Consider the following 27,091-nt stretch of genomic DNA (forward strand, 5'->3'; position numbering starts at 1 on the left):
AAGCACAGAGCCTGTTTCTTTTCCCCTAAACTACAATAGATTTCTTTTGCTGATTTAGAGATTTCAAGTGCAGTTGAACTCTGTTATAAACTTAGAAATATCCTGGGTCAGCTTATGTCTCCTGTAACCATAAACGCCTGAAACAACATCACTTTCCTATAATAGACACATGAATCCCTAGCCCCAAGATGAGGGAATCCATTATGTCATTTATGTCACCTACAGCCTTACCTTTTATTTTCTGTATTTTTCTTAACCTAGTAGAGTGTGATAGGAGCCAACAAAGTCACTTCCTTCCAAATCAAAGCATTCAACTTCACTTTAAGCTAAATTTTGAGACTTTCTCTAGTATATCTAATGATGGGCTAAGGTTCAAAGCATTTCAGCTGAGCTCTGACCTTATTGTCTTAAAACATCTTATTAAAACTTTAGATACTGTAAGAATCACTAGGCCCAGAGTCTGTAAAATACTCTCTGTGCCCTGCCTCTGCTAAAGCAGGCACTACGTAGTAAAGGAGGAGAGACAATGTAGGACAAGTCCTACTGGCCTGGCAAGGGTCCCTCCTAATTCCTCATGACGTGTCCGGTGCAGGTGACACCTTCTCAAAGGTGTGGGTAGGCAGTTAATTTATGGAGAGTAGGAGGTGTGGATTCAGCTTTTTTTTTTTCTTTTCCAGTGGGGCATTATCCAAATGATACTCATTCTCTCCTGAGTCTGGACTTCATGCAACAAGCAGTTACTGGATATTACTTTAAAATAAGCAAAAGCCACGAAAAGATCCTGGTCTGTGTCCTTGTTTGAAAGGAAGAATTGGTTGAGAAGTGCTCCTTGGTCAAGGATTAACCCAAGGGAAAAAATCCAGCAGGAAGAGAAGATCTGTGGGTTTTTCACCCCATCCCTTAGGAAAGCTATGCCATGAAAAGGCTTCTGACCCACTGACACATAGCAAGTTGGACGGGGTACCAATTCTTCTTTTGAGGGGTGGAGGAGAAGAGAAGACTTCTCTCGTTCGTGGCATTTGAAGGATGGCTTCCCAGTTTCATCAGCTTCGGGTTCTGGTCTGGAAAAACTGGCTAGGTGTCAAAAGGCAGCCGGTAAGTAAAATGAGGGAAGGGGGCCCTAGGGTCATTGCTCCAGGCAATTTTAAAATATAGTGCTAAAGACAGGTAGAAAGAGAAGAATTTTACATCATTTTCTAAAGCAGAAATAACATATTTAGAAATCATCCCTGCATCTGTCTTACAGCTTATGGGACAAGTCTAAACATGCCCCCGAAGATGCCTTTTGATTTTAGTAAATTAAAAGAATAAACCAGGATATGCCCCGGGCAAAGAAAAGGATGCACCTTGACACTGATTGAATTGGAACTAGTGTTGAATTCTAGGTTTCAGGCCAAAACAGTTTCAGAAATTTTCTTAATGAGTTTAGTGAAAAATGAGATAAAGAGAAGTTTCAGATGAAAGGTATAATAAGTAGGGGAGAAATGTACTTGAAAACCAAAAATGATAGAAAAGTTGGTTAAAAAAAAGATAAAGAAAGGAAATAGTTTGAAAAGCTTCCAGGAAATTTTAAGTATCTAAAAATTATTGACTTGAAATGCCAAACAAGGGTCAATATATGTGCCGTGCATCGAGACCATTATTGAATCACTTTATTGCTACAGTCTGTCTGCTCTGCTTATTGCAACATCTGTTTTGTGCTCTTACACTCATGTTTGCTTTTTAAATTACATAGCCAGCTATTAGATCCTCTCCAGATAGGCTACAGAGAGACTGAGAAAGGAATTCACTTCTGTGAGTGGTCACGTATTCAGAAGAATGTCTGAAAATTGGAGCAATCCAAAAAGGCGCGCAATATACTTCATTTTAGAGTGGAAATTCCCAACTTTAACTGCATAATATAAATATGCAAATAATATGTGTCATAGAAATCAAAGTTTTATCTATCCACCTTATCTCACTCTATGTTTGCTTTCAGGGCCTGGCACCTTAAGTGTTCTGCCATATATATTAAGAGAGAAGTTCATTTGCCTTTGTGAATTTGGTGGGTAGGATTTAAAATCACAAGACATTTTGCAGTAGCATGTTGGTGGGTATTGGACATAAAATTTTAAATCATTAATATTTTTATTTTATTGTTTTTAAATTGGAAATAACACAAAAGTAAAACTTTCCATAATTTCTCCATGGTAGGCTCTATGTGGAATTCTGCAGGAAAAGAGTCTGGGTAGGTGAATTTGGTCAGAAGACAAGAGTTGGCTTCTTGGTTTTTCTCCTCACCAGCTACATGATTTGAACATGTAGCTGGTGAGGAGAATTTCTCTGAGTACAATTTCTCTGAGTACTGGTTTTCCCATTTGTAAAATGGGCATGAGGTCTACCATACCTCTTATAGGATGGTAAGAACCAAACATACTAATGTATTCCAAAGTGCTTTATAAATGGTGGAACACTCGGCAGATAGATTATAGAGGGGTTTGGGGAAATGTCTGTGTCATATTTTATTCAAAGTAATAGTGAAAGGAAATCTAGGGGAAGGGAGTGTGGGAGAGAGAAAGAAATTTATATACAGTAAAGTTCTTAAGTGATGAAAACTCGATAGTTCAAAATAAAAGAATAGAGGAGCTGAAAACTCATCTGTGTTGTTGCTGATAAGCTGAATGCTGAGGGTTGTATATTTTCCTTACAACTCAATTTTACAAAAAAGTTAAAAATAAAATACCCTCAGGTGAATAAATTTTTCCATTGAGAAATTTTATCTTTAGAAACTTTAATAGTTTGTTCCTCACCTGTAAAGTAGCTGTCATATCAATGTTCTACTTTAGAGTTTTTCTCCATTTTAGTCAATTTCTGCTGGACATGGCAAATTTAGAGGAGATGAAAGTCAGGCATGCTAAAATATTTTTAATCTGATCCCTTATATTATTCTTATGTAGCCAGAATCCCTGAAAAGTCCCTGGTAATTATACTTTTGCCTAGTGAAAGAGAAGACATGAACTATTAGTTCATTCTGGGACATCAAATGATTCAGATCTTAAGAGCACCTTGAGAGAATGGGATCTAGGACAGATAAGTCTTGGCTGCAAGAAGTGAGATCATTAGAAGTTCAGAATCTGAGGTAATACAGAGGGCCCACCTGAATCCATTATGACTGACTAGAGGGACACAAGAGACCTTTAGAAAATAATGTTGCCAAAAGGAGAAGGAAAGATAATTCTAAGTGGAAGGCTGTAAGATAAAGGAAGGTATATTTTCCTCATAGTTTTGCCTAGAGCCAGTCCTAGGTCTTGGTGCTGGGAAAGAAGACTTGAGGACCCAGCATTGGAAGGATATACGTGTGCCAGTGTTACTTAAGAGGGAAGAATGAAAAAAATCAAGAGGTTGGAAAGTTAGGATTAAAAATCTAAAAGGAGATAATTTTTTTTTATAATGTGAAGAGAGAAAATATAGGCAAATTAGAAGACAAAATGTGAGAAGGGGTTTATAAATTTGAGGAGAGGACACAGTCTTTGTATAGGAACTGGACTTTGTCATCCATCAAGGAATTATTTAAAAATGCAAGTATTTTTATCTCTATTTTTGTAACTGTTCTGAATTTGGCACTTTAAAGTATACTTTTATAACCAGGAAAATACAAGTTAAATTGTGTGACACTAGAAACATATAGTTCTTAATGAATGTCAAAGAAAAATGCTAGTATCACCTCCATGACCTCCTCTTCCACTTTATTTTCAAGAGTCTATCACAAAGCAAGTCAGTGGGAAGAATAGTCTATAAGAGGAAGAAGTTAGGAATCTGCTAATGGAGAAACAAATGTTATACAAGAAGAAAAACAAAAATATAGTAAAAATATTAAAGTTGAGTGAGGATTACTGAGGAAATTTATTATAAAAGTATATAGTAGACTAGAAAGTGAGAAAAGAATTTCAAGCAACTATGCAGTCTATGAAATAAAATGACAATGGAAAAAACTACATGTTGACCTGACTTCAAAAAAGGGAAGACGGAATCTTTCATTTTTGAGGTGACTTTCCTAAAATTGTTCTTAGAGTTAATGTTCTCTCTTTTTTGTAAAATCGAATGTCAGAAATTTGGACTGTTGGGGGTTATCTAACTGTCTTAATTTTATGGGGTCCCTGTGAGCTCAAGGAACTTGTCTAGAGTCACACAGTGAATATAAAAACTCAAAGTTAGATCCTTCCCCAAAAATGGATCTGTTCTTTCCATTACCTCCTGCTGCTTCTCTGTTACTCCTAAATTGAGTTTCCTTTCCCAATATTCTCTAATTCCTGCTCAGAGTTCAGCCCACCAACAAAGGAGGTAATTGTTAATTGCTAAGGAGGCCTTAGATATTGCTGGGTTTTTTTTTAATATTAGTGGTAACACCAATTCTCAATTATATTGAAAAAAATGAATACTAAAGGAGTGTGAAAAAATACATTAGGCACCAACAGCAATGTTAGGTAATAGAGAAAATCAATTAGATGCAGTCGCTACCCTGCTGGGCTTATAATTTAACTCTAAAAAATAATGGAAAAATAAACATACATTCCACTGGAGATGGTTAGCAACAGGGAGGCTCACTTAATGAGATGCTAGTTAATGACAGGAAACAGAGTCCTGGGACAGCAAAGAGACTGCAAGCTTAAAGACTAGATAGTGCAAGATAAGAATTTATCTTTCATTAAGAAGATAGGTTCTAAATAGGCATTTCAAGAAGTAACTGTAAGTCTGTATAGAAGTGGAATCTAATTCCAAACTTATGATCTAAAGAAGGAAAATTATCTTCAACTGTTTATTTTCTGTTGTAACTGTTCAGCTAGTGGATCACACTTTAGCTCACTTGATGATAGACCTAGTTTTTCTATCACAGACATTCCCACAACTTGATAAACTTCTAACATTGGGTCAAATTTGACACTTCCTCCTTAATCCTCACCTTGCTCATGTAACTTTCCCTCATAGAGGCTAAAAAAAAAATGAAGACTTAGCTTGAAAATTTTGGAGCAGGTTGGTCCATGCAGTAAAATTTTTTTTTGATTAAAACAACTTAGAATTAAACTTGAATCCCACATTTAATTCTGAATCAGATTAAAATGAACTAGGTCTTGCACAATTCACTCAACTACATGGTCAAATGTTCCAGGCTCTTCTCCCACTTCTGGATCTGTACCATTTACTCCTTTAATTCCTTTTAGTTGTTCTAAAATTTTAGATCTACTTGTTTATAATGGTTCCTGGCACATAGCAGACATGACCATTTTATAGTTTAGTCAATCAAAAAGTCAATGAGATAAAGATGTTTTAGAAATGGCAGTCCAGTAATGTGTTGTTTTCATAAACATCATAGAAAGTTTAACAATCTTCAAAATGTATTATAATCTGTAAATATGGATTTCAGAAAATTGTCTTGATCTGAGTTTTCAGATGGGTCATTTATGTGGATGGCAGTGTTGACTAGCAGAAAGCCCAATTAACTGAGGACTCTGTGCCACTTTTGTTTCCTTGTTTTGGGGGTGAAACTAAGGTTTATTCCAGATCTACAATATCAGACTCTTATTTCTGAATATAAATAACCAAGTAACAGTCATCCTTGGCTTATGAGACAATGCAAAAAGTAAAGAATAGAAGAGGAAGGAAAATAATGTATACTTTATATTTGAAAAGGCAAAGTTATCTTCAAGTTTGTAATAAAAAGTTATGATTCTAGGTTATAATTCAACGTTTGAATGACTTTTAATGCTGTTATAGGCTGAACTAATAAAGGTATAGTACTGCAATCAAAGAAAGCTAGTAATCCATTTCTGTAGCAGTTTGGCTACAGACTCAGTGGTTAACTGTGCAGGTGCTGAAGCCAGGCTCCCTGGGTCCAAATATCAGCTCCTCCATTTAGTGCCTTATGGAATGAAGGCTTATTTAGTCTGTTTAAGATTCTAATTTCCCATCTGCAAGAGGAAATGAGGTGATTATATTAAGTGAGATAATGCATGTTAAGGGTTTAACATAGCATCTTGCACATTCTCAGCAGTCAGTAAATATTAGCTATTATCATTTGGAGTACTTTAGTGAATTTTGATACCAATTATAAGAATACCACTTGACAACAAGAATTCATTCATCCTGGGGAAGATATTTAGAAATCATATTAAACAGGGAATTGCTGAAGGAACTGGCCCTGGTACCCAGAAGGAGGGAGGACTTTGTCTCTATTCAAATACTTTAGAATTTTCCTGTGGAAGGGGAGACTAAACTAAGACAAATGAGTGTTAGTCATGAGAAGGAAGATATCACCTAGACATGAGCAAAAAAAATGTCACATTCTGAGTTGTCTAATAATGAAGAAGTCCCATGAAATAGTGAACTTCTAGTCACTGGAAGCATTCAAGTACAGGCTACATAACCATATTGCAGAGATGTTTTCCCTAACTCTTGATGTATCAGTCATTTTGGACTTCTTTCTTTTCCTGGAATATTCATTCCACCCTCTTTCCCGTCTGTGGGTCTTCACCCATATGTTTCCTCTGCTTAAAAGACTCCCACTTCTTTCTCACACTCCACCCAACACATGTATCCTTTCTTCTGCCTGGCCTTTTCTCATCTTTTAGGTTTTAGATTCAGCTCCCGTCACTTTATCTTCCTTCTTGGCTTCCTGTGACTTAGCATTTGATTATAATTTTTTTTAATGTTTCCCTTTGTCAAAAGACTGAAAATTGTAATTGCTCCAACCTCAATGCCTGGTACACAGTAGGTGCTCAATAATTTTTAACTGTATTAATGAATGTATAAGCCTTATATAAATGATTACTGTAGTGTGTATCAAACTAAGTTTCCTTAAGATTCTCCAAGACTATGATTTCATGGAGGGAAATGGAAAAATCTTCATCCTAAACATTTTACTTTTAATTATTTTCAGAGTTAAGCAAAAGAATCCCCATTGAAATTTGGAAATTGTACTGATATTCAGTATCCTTCATTTCAGACACAACCAACTTCAAACACTCTAGTGCAAGGAAAACAAACTCAAATGTCTATAAGGGCAAGACAGATAATGTGACTATGTGAAGTAGGCCAAGCATAAGACAGTACGAAATGATGACATTTATGATTAAGACTAGAAACTGAGTATCCTATTTAAAGGCATTCAAGTAATAGTCATTTCCTCAAATTTTTAAATCTGCATTATAACATTAAAGTTCAACTGTATCTTGTTTTCTTATTTACTTTTAGTGAAAATGATAAGATAATATAATAAAAATAGTGCCCTCAAATGGAATCAGGTGGACTAACAATTATTAGAATAAGGGGTTCTGACAAAGTGTGAATGACCTAAATTTGAAATTATGTGCTTTGTGAAGATTTTCCAGAAAACTAGATTTGAAAGGTTTTCAAAGATTTGAAACAATAGTTCTCAGCAAATGCAGAGGCAAATGTTACTAGGTAATTCAATTGAGTTACAAAGTACTACAGCTCAGCTCTACATGAAAATTTTGGAGTGAATTTACATTTGGCTCATTCAAGGAATTTCTTAAGATTTAAACCTAGAATTTTGAGCAGATGACTTCACTGACTTCAAGGTCACTGAAATGTACCCTCTTATCATTAATTCTCCAAACCTTACCACCTGCATGCAACAGGCTAGAGTTCCTGCATATAAAATATGGTTTTTTTAATCTCTTATTGGTCTTTTATCTCTTCTTATTTCCTGTCTTTAAAAACTTGGTTCTAGATTTTCAAAAAGAATTACTTTTAAAATAATTTGAAAAATTCCAATTTTAAAATCATTTCAAATTTAAAGAAAAGTTGCAAGAACAGTACAAATATATTTTTTCTAGAACTAGTGGAGACTGATGCCTCATTACCTCATAGTTTAGAGTGCACATTTCACAAACAAGGACATCCTCCAACATAACCCAATACCAACATCAAATCCTTAGACCCAGTTTAAGCTTCACCAATTCTCTCAATCATGTTCTTTATAGCAAAACAGTCCAGTTCAGAATCATGTTCTGCATCTATTTTCACATCTTTAGTCTCCTTCAGTCTGTAGCAGATCGGTAGTCTTTCCTTGACTTTCATGACCCTGATACATTTTGAATATTGAAGACCATTTCTTTTGTGAAGTATCTGTTGTATTGTAGAGTATCTGTTTTGTAGAGACTCGGTTATTCATCTCTGGAAGGAATAACACAGACATGATGCTCTGTTCTTCGTATTGCATCACATTAGATAGTGCAAGATGTCAATTTGTCCCATTTTATGGGGAAATACTTTGAGATAATGTACACATTCCATTCCTCATAAACTTTCAATTTATCTACCTGTTTCCTTATGCATTTATTTGTATCTACATAGATTCATGGATCCCTAGTTTATTCAGTTAGATAATAATCTTTTACTATCATAATGTCCTTTAATGTTTAATGTGGGCCAGTGGGTCAGAACTGATGATCTATCTATCTGTCTGTCTATGTGTCTTTGTGTCTATATACATATATTCTATAGCTCTATTCGGGCTCAGAAACAGTGACATCCCAATAACAACAAGCACACTTAGTTCTCATCTACTAAAAGAAGCTAGTGTTTCTTGAAAATCGGTATTTTCAGGACTGGGACAGAGAAAGTACACAATGAGGCAGAAACAACTTGTAGAACCGGAAAGAAGGAAAGATACAAATAAGCTATACATACACATATATAGCTATATTTCATGAACCAGCAGTTCATACTCATATCTTTAGTTCTAACTCAACACTAGAAGGTTCATTCTAGTTTCCTCCTTTTCCATGTTTATAATTTCCGTGATGGTTAGTGAGAAACCTGGCTCCTCTAATGGGGGATGTATTTACTTTTTAATCAACCTTCCTGATTGCCTGTTCCTCACCCTGCACAGACACCCTCCTGACCCTAGTTGGGTTCTCACACTCCGTGTCTGCCTGCTGCACTGCAGGTGTCCTCTTCACTTTGCTAGGGATCCACCTCCCTCACTGGGTCACTATGATGCCCCGAGTCCTAGTGTGGACTTTCTTTGGTGGGCCCCTAAGGACTTTTGGGCACTGAATTTTCTAGAAAGGGGAAAGTGTATAAAAAGAGAACAGAATGGGACATCTCAATGGAAAATATACCCTGGAGAAATAAAAAGAGACAAGTGTCATGGTCACTAAGGAACTGTAAATTACTCAGTGTGCATATACCCTTAGATGTCAAGAAGGCAGAGGGTATGGAATGGAATGCCAGTGAGCTATAGAGGCACTGTGAGATAATTAAAATATTAGCAAGAATATGAAACTCTAAAAAACTTTTTTCCCAAAGTTTTCAAGTAGCCCCAGTGTCTATATGTATATAGAATCAATATTTTAGCCCTTTCTACAAACAAACAAAAAAAGTCATGGTTCATCAGTTTAGTATTTGGATCCTTGACATTGGATTTTTTTCTAGGTCATTTATGATAATATTTAGAATGGTGTTGAGAGAAATCCTGCCGCTATGAAAATTTAAATTTTGTTCATTTCTTGCTTTTGTGATTAGCTTGTCAACCTTAACATTCCTGAGATCACAGTGTGGAGGGCTTTGGATTTATTATCCTTCTAAAGTGCACTATGCAGAAATGTTCTCCAAACCTCTCTGACCTAAAATCATCGGGGAAATCTTGTGATAATAGATTGTTTATGGGCTTTCTGTCATTTTTACCTATAACTGAGTCTAAATTACCTTAACCTACTCTGATATAGATTACATTTTTGTCTGGGTTTAAATCATGTCTAAAATTAATTTCAAAATTTATCAAAACATCCTCATGAAACTATCAAATTAGATCAACCAAAAGATAACTTAAAGATATTCCATGACATATGTCCCTTATTTGAATGTTAATGTAAATTTGTGTTGATGCAGTTGATCTCAGTTGCTCACTGAATTCTCATGAGGTTGCTATGGAAAATGAATAGATGTTCCTAAAAGTAGCTATGGGGCACTAAACCTGCTCAGATGAATATATTCTTAAAAGAATAACTATGGCTTAAAATATAAAACCAATCAATCCACAAACATTAACTGTTTTTAACCTTGATTTTTTATAGTCTATATTTCAAATGAGTCACAAAGTATAAAAATGGTACCTTGTATTTAGGATCTTTGAAGAAGGCTCAGATTTTCAAATATACTGAGACTAGGTGAGAATAATAATACATCTTATATTTCTATCACACTTGTTTTTTTCCAGTATACTTTCTGTAATACTTTCTTACTTATTCCTCAGAACAGTATGATATATATACACTTTTTTAAAATGCCAGAGTAAGTATCTTGGTGTTCAGATCCTTGTACCCTGCTCTACTTCCCAACTGGGTATGTAGCCCAGAGAATAAAAAGGCAGTTGGATCAGATCAAGGCTTCTTAGTCTCTTCTGTGCTATGGATGTCTTTGGCAGCCTGGTGAAATCTGTGGCCCATCTAAGAATAATGATTTTAAATCAATAAAATCAATAAGGTTATAAATAAAACCGATTATACTGAAATTCAGTTATTAAGGTATTAAAAACAAGTTTATGATATGGTAATACTTTTTTATTATAGTATTAAATAAATAAGAAGATAGATAAATAAATATAGGTGAATTCAGAAGTGCTGTAATTTTAATACTACAATGAGGGTAAACAGTACTTTGAGGTCTCTGCAGCACACTAATATGATTTGAAAATATCTGTGGTTTCTGTTGGTGACAAAGTCACAGGTACTTCTAATAATATGTGATTCATTGCCTATATTCATTGTTAATGGAAGTGCTAAATTTCATTCATAAGCTAGAGAAAATTCAAATGTAATTTTTTTTTCTATCAAAGTTTACAATTGCTCTGAATTCTGTTCATTAGATGATTTCTAAGGAGCTTTCCAATAAAAATATTTCAAGACTTCGTAAACAATCCTGCTAGTTAGGTAGAGTGGCTTGCCTTTAGAATTCCATGTATGGTCCATGGACTGTTGGTATGCCTTTAGAATTCTATGTGTGGTCCATGGACCCATATATTAAGTTCCTTTTCTAAAGGACGGTTTTGCTCTTCCGTGTTTGGTCCATGGACAGCAGCAGCAACAGCATCTACCTGGAGCTGTTAGAAAGAAATACAGTACCTCCAGCCAGCCTCAGATCTGCTGAATCCACATCTACAAGTTTCCAAGATCCTTAGGCAATTTAGTATGCACCTTAATACTTGAGCAGTGTTGTTATAGACTAGGCTGTTAAGCCTGTTTGGGAGCTCTTAAGCCATGATTAAACCAAGTACCTTAGGATTTGCCAGATCTACAGTCAACTACCTCCATTTTAAAAAAATTGTCTTTAGACTCAAAGTCTAAGAATTTCATGACAGATTGCTGCCAGCAAGAAGGTCAATGCTGATAGAGACATTTAGAGATTTTCATGGAAAATTTGGGCTAAGAGTTACTTAAGGATCAACATTTGAAAGGGTCTAGATTGTTTTGGAGAATTGAAGAGCCCCAGGCAGTAGCTTGAGATTTGGCAGAAGCAAATTGTCTCTGAAAAATGGGGGAGGAATAAGAACAAGTCTGACTGCATAAGCAGACAGAAACATCGTTCAAGTTTAACTTTAGGTATAAGCAAAGTTTGTTCTGTATGGTTTGGCTTGAGTACTATAACTGTTTGAATATCACAGTTAATGTTCTTGTGAATACATGTTTTTCACTGCTCTGGAACCAATTTTATAGGTGTGTAAAATATTAAGCAGTTAGTGTCTTATGAACTGACTCATGTTTATATGGAGAGGAAAGCTGCTCCTGAAGTGTCTCACAGTGAAATTCTCTAGTAGAAATTCCAACGCAATATATGTCGAACATCTGTTTTGTACCAGTGGAAATTCAAGGATGAATTAGATACTGTTCTTGCCAGAAAAGAATTGCCAGTTTATTTCGTGAGCCAGGTAAAAAAATTATTGATGATAAAAGTATAAGTTCTATGATAGAAACAGACACAAAGCACTATTTATAGTGGTTTGGAAGGGGTTGCATAGAACCTTACATTCCTGTTTACTCATTTACTTGTTGATTCAACCATTCGTTCATTCATTTGTTCACCGATGTTTATTGAGCCATTATCCAATGTCACACACTAAGCTTCATGCCTGAGCATAGAATGATGACACTGGAAGTGATAAGATATGTCCAGGTTGAAATTATGTTGGGTTTCGTATGCCCTGTTTAGCATGTTGAGCGTTATCCAACAAACAAGTGGGAAACTTTAAAGGATTTTCAAGTAGGAAGTTCCTGATCTTTTGTTGCATTTTTAAGATCATCACTCTTGGAGAAGTCATGAAAGGTGACTAGAAAGGGGGCTTCAGAAGGTCACTTTAAGGTTTTAAACCTGGAAAAATCCTTCTTGTATTTATTTCAAGTTCTCTTGCATTTTAAAAACCTCACATTCCTTTCTTATTAATAATATTTACAGGCAAATATCTGGCTTGTGTTAGAATTTTATAGTATAATGTACTTCTTGTCAAGTTTTGGGTTCAGCAATATAATTAACATTTTTTCTATCATTACTTTGCAGCTTTGGACACTTGTCTTGATTTTATGGCCAGTTATTATTTTCATAATTTTGGCTATTACTCGGACCAAATTTCCTCCAAGAGCAAAACCAACTTGTAAGTAAATGAAATTTATTTGTTTCCCTAACTTTTGGATGCTGGTTAAAATTTATTTGGCTACCATTTTAGTGTTTTATTCTGAAATTTATTTTTGAGGGTAGTTTTTCCACTTGGAAGTATTTGTGTAAACACTTAGTATGGTTTTTCCCCAGTCTTTTGAATTAGTAAGAAATTGGGCCTATAAGATTTATCTAGAAAAATTTAAAGTATGTAGGAGCCAGAATATGTTTTAATCTTTAACTGTAAAATTTTGAGTCATTTATTAATCTCGTAAATCTCACCAGGGTGTGTATAACACAAACAAGCAGCCATCTCAAGCTAGATCCTCCTTTTACTTTGTGTCATAGCAGAAGCCATAGCCTGGAATTTGATCAACTGAACTAATGAAATCCAGAGTACCACAAAAATCTCATCTCTCTGCAGGACTAATATTTGAATGGTGCAAATGTATCAACACATTTAGTTTAAAAGAAGATTGTTTTCCAGTTAGTGCTGTTTCAGTTACATTTAGTCATTACCAAGTTGAAAAATGGGGACAGTGTCCAACTCAGTTCATGATTCCTTTTGGATTTAGAATGGAAATGCAGAAGAGACTCAGAAGTCTTCAGAATTGTGCAGGATGAACTTTTTAACCCCAAAGATTTGACCAATGTTGTTTTGCTTTTGTTTTTAAACTTTGGAGTCAGTTTTCTTACTAGAGAAGTAAAGTCAGGTCAGATGTTTCTGGTTTCACAAAGCCACCGTCTCCTAAAAATCTTGAAAATCAGATTTCTGAAAAATCAAATTGTGTTTCAGATGAATTATGGTAATTCACTATATAAAAGAATACTATGCTGACTTATTTGTAAAGAAAATAATGAACTGGTGGCTTTTTAAAATAAGCGCAGTGCTTTTCAGTCACCTAGTCCTAAGAAGTAAAATGAGAGCCATGGTGGAATCTACTTGAATCATACACAATATGATAATTCAAAAGAAAACATCAGTTAAATTATTGTGAAGCATTTAAATCCTTGGTGCTAGAGTAAATAATCCCTTACATTTGAATAACACCTTATCATTTCTAAAGGACTTTTGTACAAGTTATTATGTAAAGTTGTTGATAAGATTTGGTTAGGTTGTTTATAAAAACAGCATAATTTGTTCTCTTCATTTTATGTGTATTATTTGTTCTTTATAACAGATTAGTTCCACTGTATACTGTTCAAATTTATGTGTTCTTGTATATCTTAAGTAACATGGACTTCAGAAATAATGCATTCAGCACAAAAATTCAAATACCCTTTGAAGTATTCTGGCTAAAGATGCTAATTATCAATTTGCTAGCAATAGTGATAAAAGGAGTTTATTAGCTCCTTTCAACAACTTATTTCCACCAATTTCTTTGTTCTTAAGGATTTTTTCAGTTATATAAACTTCCTTTTCTAAAACTTCCAAGAGAGCAATATAAGTTGTGCGAGTGAATAGTCTTAAATTGGCTCCACCTGATAGGATTTAGAGATTCATGGGGAAAATCATGGAGTGCTCTTACAATCCCAGTAAATTACTAAGCAAAATGTGGAAAGACCATGTGACACAAGCCTCACAGACCTAATCTAAAAGCCTCTGCAAAAACACAATATCCAAAAGGAAATGAATAACCATTTTTTACTATGAACCTATTATTATACTCTAATAAATTTAGCTTTGAGGCAATTATCTTTATGTTTATGGGTAGGAGGGAACAAAATTAAGAAAAGTTCAAACACTAAAAGTATTTTTGCTATCTCTCAGACCCTATAAGACTCTGTCTGAAAAATAGTTTATTGGTTTGTTATTAGAAGTAAAGGAGACTCTCTCACTTTACACATGAGAATGCTGGGACTCAAGGAGATTTTAATTTGCCAAAATTCAATAATGTGGGATAAGAGAGAAAGGTATTGAAAGCTACCTTTGCTTATTCTTAGTCTGTGAGATTTGTGTTGTATCTTACCCTCTTATGCACAGACCCAAATATAAATTATGTCCAAGATTTCAACTCATAATCAACAGAAGTTAAAATGTGATTTTATAATTGGAGATGTAATGTAGAGAATCTAAAACTAGTATCAATGCAGCTATTTTTTTTTTCTCTTTTGTGGTAGAGAGGGAATAACTTCAAAATGACAGTTTAGATTTAGGTTTTTTAATTCTTTTTTATTGTTGTTTCTCTTTATTTCTCATATCTATTATAACAAAAGATTAAAATGAGCTAATAATAATAATGATAAATATTTCTTGATCTCATATATATATATATATATATATATATATATATATATATATATATATATATATATAATGGCTGTATTATTCATTTCACAGTCGAGAAAACCAAGGCACAGAGAGAGATTAAGTAACTTGTCCAAGATTGCACAGTTAGTAAGTGGTGGTGTCAGAATATGAACCCAGACATTTTGGCTCCTAAATCTGGTTTTATGCTCCTGGACTGACATTCTTACACCTAGGAGTCAGTACTAACTTTTCATGTTTTATTATTTAGGCTTTGCAGAAAGCAGACTAAAAATTAGAAATTAAGAATATAAGCACCTTCTCTGTCTCTATCATGAAATCAAAAATATGAGGATTCTGATGTATGTATCAGAATTATACTAAATATTAGTTTTGAATGTAGAATGCTGCCTCTGTTTGACAAATTCTGCATGAATCATTGTGGTTCTGGTATCCTAGAAATTGGATCCTGCTTCACAGAGTAAAAATCCTTTTCAGGCTACAGTGGCTTCTTCAGTACTAGTTGGGCAATAGAGAAATGAAAATGAAACTCCAGACTACACCCCAGCTGAAACTCAGCGATGGTGAAAATGGGAGTTGTCATCCTGTGGGCATATTCTGCTCCCAGATTAGCCAGGCAGGTATGTAGGACTAATAAACCATTCAGAACAAACATAATCAGCCACTCAAAGGATTCCTTCATAGGCTTTCTGACTGATGGACATCTGGAGAGGTCTGGATTTTGGGGAAGTAAGGAAGCTGCTGCGGTCCCTGCCATGGTGAGCGCTGGTCCAGGGCAAAATGCTTACTTTTGGCACCGTCTGCCTTCACTTACTCCCTTTTGTGTTTCCACCAATAGTTTAGGTAACTTGTTCCTGCAAATAACAAGTCCCAGGTAAAGAAAGTTTCCCAAAGGCTGGCAGGCAGACCCAGATGCTTCTTATTCACACGGAGAAGAAATGGGCTGAGGCGCTGAGTTTGAAGTAGTTCCAACTTCTCATAATCCCTACGTGCAATGGCTTGTTGCGAGGCAAACTTTAAAGTCAAAATAGCATGCTTAGTAGCAAAAGCAAACTAAACCAAACCAAACGCCCAAATCGCGTTTAGACTAAGTCAAGCTATAATGTACAGTGAGTTACTTTTGTTTTCTTTTAACACATACATCCTCATGAAAGTGCAGGCAAGCAGTTCCCATCGCTGAGGAACCCACTACTTTTCAAGGACAATAAGACGCTGCCATAACGAGACAAGTGGCCTCCAAAAAATGCAGTCTTGCTAAACAAGGAGTCACATTTTTATGAAGCTAATGAAAAACAGTATTTTTCAAGTGTGCAAAAATGTCACTAAAAGAATAATGGAAATTTTATTGTACAAATATGATAATACACTGAATTAAACCCCAACAATCTCTAGGCTGTCACTTTCTAATACCCCTGATCCCTCAGAAGATAAGAGATTTAGCCCATCCTGTGTCTGAAAGGGTTAACTGCTAACTGAATGATCTCCACATTTGTCTTATCACAAGGTTATACAGAATACCACCCATCCAGATGTGACTCAGGAGCTTTGGTGAATGCAAAGTTAGCATTCCTAGCACGTCTTTTGACCTCCAAAGCATGCTTTTTGTCTTCATGGATGCAATAAAAATATTAATAGGAGTGAACATTTATTGAAGACTTTGGCAAGCACTGAACTAAGTACTTTACATATGTTTCCTAAGGTAATGCTTACATCATCTCTTTGAACTATGTAATATGATCTTCCTATTTTAAAGATAATACAACTCAGGCATAGAAATGTTAAGTAATTTATCAATGTTCATATGGTTATTTTGTGCCCAGGCCTGGATTTTAACCACAGTTTCTCCACACGCCCTACCCCCATACAGTAGGTTTTTCCAGATCATGAGTGCCAATGATGGCACTCCAAAGGTCTGACTCATTTGAGTTTACAGCCTCCCCATTTTCTTCCTTATACCACCTGTTAGTGCTCTCAGACATCCAATGTGCTTGTAAAAGGAACTCAGTTGTTTTTTGTTTTTTGTTTTTTTTGTCAGCAGCTCTAGGGGAAAATGTGAGAAGAAAGATCAAAATTATTGATTAACTGGTGGCTTGTGGGATCCATGCATGTTGTTATACCTATGGTACCTGAATTGTTAAAAGGAAACTATTGTGCTATTTTATGTTGATAGAGCCTATAAGGCCTCTTACTGGTGAGGGTTGTGAAAATCAGAGGAGTGAGGTTTTCTTCTGGCCCTGCTCTTGTGGCTAATTTTTTGTGCAGTGTTTTTATGGAAGTGAAGACAAGTGCATGAGAACAGAATCCCGGAGTATACCATGCTCTCCAGCATACTCATGATTTAATCTTAATAGTTTAATAGTTTAATCTTAATAGTCCCTTAATAGGGACCCAAAGTAAATAATATACTTTTCAATGTCGATTGGCTAAAATTAATGTACGCTTTGTTCTGGGAAGCTCAGAATTCATCATCATTCGTCTTCTGCTGGGGATTGCCCCATCCAGTTTCTCCATTCTCAGGTGTGCCAGCAACACGAGGCAGTCTCTCAGGTTAGAAGCATGAGTCATCTTTGACTCCTCCCTTTCCTTCACCTCCCCAAACCATTATCCTTCAAATCAGAGTCCATTTTGTGAAATGCGTCCTGGAGTTAGCCCTTCTTTTTCCAACCTTCCTGCCACAGTTTGGTTCAGTATGTCATTGTTTCATACCTGGATTTCTTCAGAAAGTTTTTTATTTTGTTTTGTTTTGTTCTGTTTATGGTCTCTGGAAGCCCTGCCTATAATTCTTCCCGTATTTCATCATCAGAAAATCCCCTAAAATACTCTTTGTGTCTGTCAACTTCTCTTTGCCTCACTTTCAAGACCTTCATAATTAGGATTCATCCAACTTTCTGTTCTTTCTGTTCTGCGCTATGATGCTTGTGCCTAGACAAACAGTGTCTGAGAGTCTTCCACACATCCTGCTCATCCCCACTTGGATGCACATGTTGCCTCCTCAGTGTCTATTAGAAGCTCACATCTAAGGCTTACCCTTTTGCCTTCCTGATCATTCAGACTCCAATTATTTCTCCTGTATATCTTTCTTGTGGACATCTTGGCTAATAGTGATCTTTGCTTTATCTTGACTCACTCATTGTACAGATAGTACATTAACAGCAAAAATCACATCATAACATCACACTCTTGTCAGACGCAGCATAATTCCTAACATGGAACAAAATTAGAGTGCAGTATATTGATCAGAATTTGATACGGTTTGAAAAATTGATACAGATGATGGGTTTACAAAATTCATCCAGATATGAATAATAAAAAAATTCAGTGTGAGTCTAAGATGGGCAAAGGACAAAAGGTTAGCTCATTTGGGGATTGATTTTTACTTTCTTCAATCCAGGTACATCTGACTGCTATTAACAATGTCTGTAATGGTATACTGGGGAAAGAAAATGGACATAAAGCACCCTCACTCCTCCCCAGGTACATCCACCCGAGAATTTTCCTCACAAGTTAATGAATTCTTGTGAATGCGTATGAAAGATTTTTGTGTGGGTGGGATTTACAGTCCACTTCTTATTTAAGCTCCAGAAGATGTTGGAACAGCTTTTGAATTTCAAAGCCAGAGCCCCATCATTTACTTCTTCCATCAGTAAATCAGTAGTTAACTTTTTGGGGAAACATTACTGACCCTTTAGATGGTAACACAGATAAATTCTGTGAAACTCATAGAAACTGAGACTCAGCTTAGATTGTGACCTTGCTTCCTCCAGCATTTTGCACAGAAGATAGGAAAGAGCAGGAAAAAGGGGATGTGAAAATGGCCCCGCCACACTCATGGCTCCTGCTGGTGTTTGCCCACCTTCCACAGCTCCTGACTTGAAATTCTGCCATTCTTTCACACAGTGCAGATGGGCACACCCTCATGCCAGATAACATGACAAAGGGTTTCTCAACTGATGGCCTCTTAGGCTTAGTACACAGAGTTGCATCAGAGAACTGGAAATACCTTGAAGTACAAAAAAACTTAATTTAACAAGTAGAAGAATAAAGAGTACAGAGCAGTTGTTAATTGCACAGTGGAGGCTTTGTTTTTTTCCTGCTCATTTTGCATCATCCCTACTTTTGATAACTTACTTACAAGCTTCCCAGAGGTGACTGCCCCACTGCAATTAGCTCTGGGAGCCGTGTCTTCTCTTTTTCACCCCTTTTCTCTTTTCTCCCCTTTATAAAGAGCAGAGGCGCTCCTGTTACTGTCAGATAGGGACTTCTAATATCCAAACCTATATGATAAATATGAATAAATAAATGATTACTCATAAAATTCTCCCAAATATAGTAATGTCATTTGCTGAGGTCACCACTATCAGTTGATGTTTCTAATAAACCCTTGAAGCTAAGAGCCTAACTTAACAGCCAGTTCCTTTTTACTTGTCAGACAACATAGAGTCCCGACACAGGCTCACAGGCTGTGTGTTTTCCTGAAAGACTGTTTTATTAAACTCGTCTTCTAAGCATCGTCCAGAAAACCTGGCTTACTAAACCTTAGTCATTTTATGCTACTCTCGCTACTCAAGTTTTCTCATTCTTTTTGATTAGGTCATATCATGTCCTTTGCTTTGATAAATGAACCAATGTATTTTTAGAGTGAAGTAGCTCTCATGGAAGAAATGCCACAGCATACAATATTCACTGGTCTCAGGTCAGTTAAAACTTCATTGTGGACCTATAATATTTTCACATTAAAAAAATAAAATTCTTGTTTTGGTTATATATTTACACACCTATGTTTATATATAAAATCATTATTGTGAGAAGAAATGTAGGGCCTTAGAGGACAGACTAGAGATCCAAGCTGTCTGGATTCAAACACAAGCCTTGGATAAATCTGTTGGATGCTTGAAGCCTCATTTTCCATGTCTGTATGTTGAAGCTACTAATAGTAGTGCCTTCCTCATAGAGTTGTTGTGAGAGTTAAGTGAATTAGTATTTGTTAAATACTTAGAAAACTGCCAGGCACATAATAAGATCTACATTTCTGTTGGGGATTATTTTTATATTATTTATAATATAATGATACATATGTATAGAGTATAACATCAATCATTGAGTATCATCGAGATTATCTAGTATCTCATTATTATTGATAAATGAGGAAACTGAGGCTCAGAAAATTTAAGAGACTTGAAGTTTCACATTTATTCTTGCCATTGTCACATATTTAAAGGAAATCTGTTATGTCTGTGCTGATCACGAAAGTCGTAAGTGTTCAGAGCAATCAAATCTATACCAGAGTAAAAAATACATCACAAACTATAATAAATAAATATACAACGTGATTAATTCCACAGTGGAGGTAGGCCCAAGAGCAGGAGCAGCAGAGAAGATGGAATCCAGACAACTTCAATGAGGACAACTGGAATGAGGCCTGGGGCTACAGGGAGGCAAATGTAATGCAAAACTTGAGGGGTTAACAAAAAACTCAGTAATCAAGACCAGTCATATTTTGATACAATGTTCTAAAATATCAAAATTAATTTTAAAATTCTATATACAAAATACAAAAATTTTAAATAAAGTCATGATCAGTATTACTGCTTTTTCTTTTGTCTTGGGCTCCAATGTGGCTCCTATAGCACTGCCTGAGATACCAGGTATGGCTTCACAAGGAAGTCCTATGTCTTAGCATGATCCTTGAAGAATGAGTTGGCATTTGTTAGCTGGACAACTAGTGTCTTTGTAATCGTAACAGAGAGGGAGCAACATGAGTGAGGACACAGGACATGAAAGAGTTAGATGTGCCAAGAATTTGTAGTCTGCTTTGTCTGAAAAAGGAGAATAATGTTTATTGTAAGTGTTAGGAGATGAGGCCATTTGGTCAATACCAAAAGTATTGGACTTTATTTTGAAAAGGATAAGAAGCCATTGGAACTTTTTAGTAAATTAATTTTGTCTTAAAATATTTGTATCTTTTTCTCATCATAGAAATACAGCCTCATTACTTAAAAATTAAATAATGTAATACAAGTATTCATATTACAAAAAGCAGAAGTCCCACATAATCTTGCCTTATAAAGATAACCATTTTTAACATTTCAGTGTACATTTTCTCAGACTTTTTTCTAGGCACATAGCAAAATACACATATACATGCAACCAAAATGTGACCATTGGGATCAGATTACATTTTAGAAAGAGCTCCTGCAGCAGAATGAAAGATGGTTTGGTAGGAGCTGGTGATTGGATTGGGCACACAGTTCTGGTTTTAAGACTCCCATTTTAGTTTTCATTTTCATGATCTCTTGACTGCCCTGGAAATCTTAGGGGGCTAAAATGTCTGCAGACTTCTCTGTTACAGCTGGTGAGTTCCCCAGAATTATTTTAAAACCTCCTCCTTCAACTCCTCACTTTCTTTCCAGAATTTCAAATCCAGATTTCTTTAAAAAATAATTACTCTTTATAATATGAAGGTTTTCCATGCATGACTAGCTATAACACTTTAATTTTATATTGAGATTAAAATGAGATTAACACAATTTAGGGCAAATCTGGGGCATGGAATTATAGCCAACTAAAGAGAAAATAATACAGGAATCACAATATTAACAGTGTCCTCTGTTTAATTTTTCTCTATCTTCGTGATTTAAAAATAGATACACATAATCACACTACCTTAATCAAAACCATCTAAGTACACCTGTTGAAAGATGCAGCTTCCAGGATTTTACTCTAGGATTTCTGAATTGGCATCTGGTGATAGTGGTGGGGAAGGTGGTGATGATGAGATCATGAGGTGATGAGGTGCTGATGATGGTGAGTTGGGCGGTGTTGAGGACCAGACTAAAGAATTCTTTGGGCTCTTATGCAAACTAATGTTTGAGAAAATGAATATGATGAATACACAATGAGAAGATATGTGCCCTTCAAGAGGGAGAAAGGTCATGATTAAAAGCTGGCTGAGGATAGGTAGACTCGTTTGGCCAGAGGAGAATGTGCTAAAGAGTAGAGGAGATCAAGTTGTGTGGAGTTTGATCACATAGGGTTTTTAATCCTAGACCCAAGAGTTTGTATTTTCTCTTATAATAGCAGAAGCATTGTGAGGAATTATTTTTCTTTTTCCATCATGGGAGGTAAACGGAGGGAAGCTTGAAAGATTTTCTGCCATAATTGTTTACCTTTATCCAGACGTTTCTATCACAGGCTATATTAATTATCTATTGCTCAATAATAAATTGCCTCCCAAAACTTAATGGCAACAACAGTAAACATTCATTATCTTCCAGTTCCTGTTTCAGAATTTGGTAGTGCTTAACTGTGTAGTTTTGACAGAGTCTGTCATGAGACTGCAGTCAAGATTTTGGTTAGAGTTGCCTTCATATGACACCTTGACTAGGACTGGAAAGTCTGTTTTCAAGATGGATTGCTTACATGGATTGCTAATGAGTTGGTACCAACCGTTGGTGAGGAGCCTCAGATTCTTTCTATAGGTTGTTTCACTGTCCTCATGACATGGAAGCTGCTTTCCTAGACCAAGCAATCCAAGAAGCAGTCAGGTGAGGCTATCCTTTTTATGACCTACCATTGGAAGCCTCAGAGCATTATTTCTACCATGTTCTATTCATTAGACCAAGTCACTAAGCCTGACGCATATTCAAGGGCAAGGGAATTAGGCTCCACCTTTTGTAGGAAAGTGTGTCAAAGATTCTGTGGACACATTTTAAAGCCATTACATGGACTAACGAGAGCCAGTGGTACAGTAATCGTGTGCATTAAACATGCTTGAAATATTCAGCCCCATTGTGGCAGAGTCCTTATCTGCTCCAGGCCATACTGTATTCCTGTCCACCTAGCACAGTGCCTGCATGTGGAAACATCATTATATATTTTTTGAACTATTACTATTTTGTAGATGAAGATACTTATTTATGGAGGTTTTAGTGATAGGTTTCACTAAGTGTTGAAACCAACACTTAATTTGGTCTTACTACCCAGATTCTCTTTCTACTCCCCATGCTGTCTGTCAAACAGAATCATTCATCTCTACTAGAAACACTCACCTTGCTGTTGGCATAGCTAACAGAACCACTTCTAGAATATTGCCTGGCATTTAGCAATCACCCAACAAATATTTGTTGAACAAATGAACAAATGAGCAAATTCAGTGCAACAATACATTAAAACTTGAGATATGAAGAAATCTGTTCAGATTTTCTTACAAGTCAATAGAAAACTGAGGAATACAGGCCAGAATGCTTGCTTCTTATGCAGCTATTATTTTATCATAGTCATTGAATGGACACTGTGTTGAAAGTGCAGAAGTTAGATACAAAAGTATAGATGATTTAAGGCTCCTGTGATTTGAGAAGCTTATGATCTGATGGCCATACACAGGATTCTATGTAGAATGAATTTTATATCATTGTGCCATTGCATAGTCTTTTAAAGAGTGGGACTGGATTAGAGGGGGACAAATAAATGTGGTTCAGCTGGAATTCCTCTCATATGAATAGCATTATGCTTTGATATTTAACCCACAAAGGGAAACAAATGAATTTTAAGTACAGCATAGCATACCTAAGCTCTCATGCACCTCTCTATACACTGTAACACTATTTACTTTGGCAAAATTTTGTACCAAAATTGAAACCTAATCTGAATTGAAAACTTCACCCATCTTCACTGAATCCTGTTAGCTTTAATTAGCTGTTTTTAAGACTGCATGCTAAGCAGAGCTCCGAAAAACAGAAGGAAAAAAAAAAAAACTCAACACAACTTTGTTACATAGATTACATTCCTTTCAGCAGCATGCTTGAAATTTAAGGTCTTTATTTTGTTGATTTATCTTTAGTTTTATGTGCGAATTTAGCATTAAATATATAATCTGGAGGGTAAATGATAGGGACTAGTGAATCTCATAGGTGGGTTCAGTTTTTGGGTTATTATGAATTCTGTGTTAACATTAGGTAATGTAGCCAAACCTCCAGAACAATAAGCAGTCAGTTTTTCTGCAATGTTAATACAAAAAGTATCAAGTTTAAGCTCAAATAAAACCTAAAGCAAATGAACAAGAGTAGGATTAGGTTAATCTCAAACATTAGGACGGTTGCATAAGGTATTAGAGTCATGGTTCTGATGCCTACTTTTGTTACATAGATTTCTAAACATCTAGCTGTGCACAACTCCTCAACACTCAGCTATTCATTAAACAAATCTTCACTTACTATAGTGCCATGTGGAATCTAAAGGAGAACACAGGAGTTTTAGATGAAAACATCAATCATCAAGTTGTGGGGGCAAGATATACCATACCTGACCCTAAAATCCATAATCTATTGCATTATCAACTTTGATAGCAGGAATGAAGAACCACAGGTGCATTAAAATTTGTTTAAAAAAATAGTCTTTTGCAGGCTAGAGAAGTTAGCAAAGCTTAATACTGTAAGTAGGACTTAAGTTGCATCCTGAAGAAGACTAATAGGATAGTTGGATTTGCATGGAGAAGAATGGGAAATTTTTCAAAAGAAAGAAGAGAATGAACTAAGTTCATGGTGCTGGGGATGTAAAGTGAATGGTCTTATTTTGCCTCAAGGAAACGTCCCTGAACCTCTATACTAGGTTAGATTTTACCCCCGTACCACCTTCCTCTATCATTGTAGTGTACTATATATGTTTTTATTTGGTATTTGGGTCCTGGTCTCCCTTTCCTGAGGCCCATGCCTAAGCCTGTCTTATCCACCAAGTAACAACAGCGCCTCACACATAATAGACACTAAATAGATAAATACCCCTCCTAGCTCCATTAGATTCTACTGAGAAACGAGTTTGAATACTTGGTATAAGAGCAAGGGACCAAGAATTTCAAAGACCAGGATGACTATATTGGGATGTCTTTAGCTGATCAGCAATAAACAGCAACACACGATAGTAGGAATATGGTGCTTTGTGTATATTAATCAGTGTGAGAAGACTGGAGCAAGAAAAAGAATTGCACAGTTACCGAAGTTACAAAAAGTGATATCACTCTCACTAACACAGTTGGAGAAACAGAAATGGAGAAGAATGAATAAAATCTTAAAAATACTGGGAGGAGATGGTCAGTAGGATATGGTAGAGATTAGATTTGGGGGACAAAGTAATACTTGGAAATAAAAGCACTCTCCTGGCTTTTAATCTGGGAATCTGAGAGAACAGAACAACAACTGTAACAATGTTCCTTTTTAGTAATGCTGCCTTTTAATTCTTGTAAAAATCCTGAGAGATTCATTATTGTGATTCCCAGTTTACAGGTGAGAAAATCAAAACTCTCAGAGAGGCAAATAGAACCTAATGACCAAATCCATGGGCCTTTGTTCAGGGTGCTCAATTCAAGTCTCAGTTTGACCTTGAGAAGTCACTTAACTTCTCTGAGCCTATTTCTTCATCTGTAAAATGTGGATAATCAAAGTGTCTACCTCATAGCATTTTAGGGGGAGTTAAGATAACATATATGATAAGATAGCATATAGTAAGATAATTTGTGATATCACAGAGAAGGATGTCATAGTCTATAGAAGTACATAGTAAGTGCTTTAAAAGATTATTATGGTTAGATGACTTGCCCAAGATTAAACAGCTAGTAAGTGGAAGAGCTTCTGACTTGAACTCAAGTTTTGTGATGTATTTGTCATACATATCATGTTGCTGCTAGAAAAAAAATTAAGGTCCAGGGAGATAGTTGTGAATATATTAGTTGTTTACTACCCAAAGGACACTATTTGTTTATTATAATCCATACTTTAAGAATCACTGATCTGGTGTTTGAGGGGAAAAAAAAAGAAATCAATTGTTCTTATCTTAGTTCTGCCTTTCTAAATTATCCTAGGATTTGAGGAAGGATATATATTGTTCTTTGGTTTCTATACTTATATACTGGATCACGTATGTGAAACTGCCAAAAGGAACACACTGGGTCAAAATCCTTGTAATGCTAAATTAGTTCTGTAATCTTTAGCAACAACCACTGTTAATGGAACTTGTTTCTCTTTGTGAGTCTGTACTTTAAAACTGAAGGCAGTAAAGATGCTACATCAACTGTTTATAGTTGTGAAGCCAAAGTACATTTTAATAGAACCAACATTTGAAAGAATTCTGGTAGGCCCTAGACAACAATCACACAGGAGAGGTAAATTGATGAGAAAATGTTTTCTGAGAACAGAAATATTCGGAGGCTTTCTGGACTGCACACTAATTTGTATCACAGAGTCTTTGTTTTACTGTTATATCTGTGCTAGTATTTGTCTTGATTTTCTTGACTATAGGGGTTCCTAATGGTTTTAGAGTAGTAACAGTCACTCTTTTCCTTTTGACATGCTCTTTTCCCATTCTTAGAAGAAGGAACATGAATATCATAAAATGATAAGAAAAGATTATATAATTAATAAGAAACCTATTTGAGCATAAGTAAGCCTTGGAAAAAAGCCAACTTGAACCATAGCTAAAAACAGTCAAACCAGAGTAGGTGTTAATACACTTTAGTTATTCCTATTACACCTCTGGATTCCTTGTTTATACTATTGAGGTCTGAAGTATGAAACCTTCTTTAAATGTTCTGACCAAGATTTGATCCTTTACTTTTTAAATTTTTCCAGACTCTGCCAACTCTTTCAATATGCATGGCTCTTAGCAGATGTTCAATAAATATTTATTGGATAGATTGGTATATTAATGCTTTATGAAATCAAACTAAATCAATGCATCATTGAAGTTTCTCCAAAAGAACCAAATCCCTGTTTGCTCATTTGAGGAGTCACTTGATAAGGATTTCACATCACCAATATCATTCAGCCTTACTAATGACAAATGTATGATCATAACTAGGAGTTAACAGGCTTTTTTCCAAGAACACTTGTCTTCATTCTCATTGCCTTTTACTTAATGAAATAAATTTTTCCTCCTCCCATTTATTAAAATTCTAGTTTGGTCTGATCACAAATAACTCCAAACTAAGCCTCAGATGGCTTCATTTCCAAATCTCCCAGTCAACTCATGATAAATGAATCTAATCCAGCTCAGCTCTGGCTATTAAAATCTAATGGTTTTCATCATGTTAGACTAACCCAATTGCAATACCTAAAGAAAGATAATTAAGAAATGTGGGTTTGTTATAAGTATTCAACTAATTGATTACTAGACCCCTTACCGTCC

General features: G+C 35.6%; 1 protein-coding gene across 1 annotated transcript in view; it reads left to right on the plus strand.

Moving 5' to 3' along the window:
* Positions 1–608: 608 nt before the first annotated feature.
* Positions 609–27,091, plus strand: part of ABCA12 (ATP binding cassette subfamily A member 12) — a 155,074-nt gene continuing 128,591 nt past the window's right edge. The window contains exons 1-2 of the mRNA XM_014558903.2: positions 609–1,095; positions 12,553–12,646. Of these exons, the coding sequence (XP_014414389.2) occupies positions 1,027–1,095; positions 12,553–12,646 (163 nt within the window). The 5' untranslated portion in view covers positions 609–1,026. The remainder of the gene's footprint in view (positions 1,096–12,552; positions 12,647–27,091) is intronic.

This window comes from Camelus ferus, chromosome 5 (genome assembly GCF_009834535.1).
Source record: "Camelus ferus isolate YT-003-E chromosome 5, BCGSAC_Cfer_1.0, whole genome shotgun sequence".
Taxonomy (NCBI): domain Eukaryota; kingdom Metazoa; phylum Chordata; class Mammalia; order Artiodactyla; family Camelidae; genus Camelus; species Camelus ferus.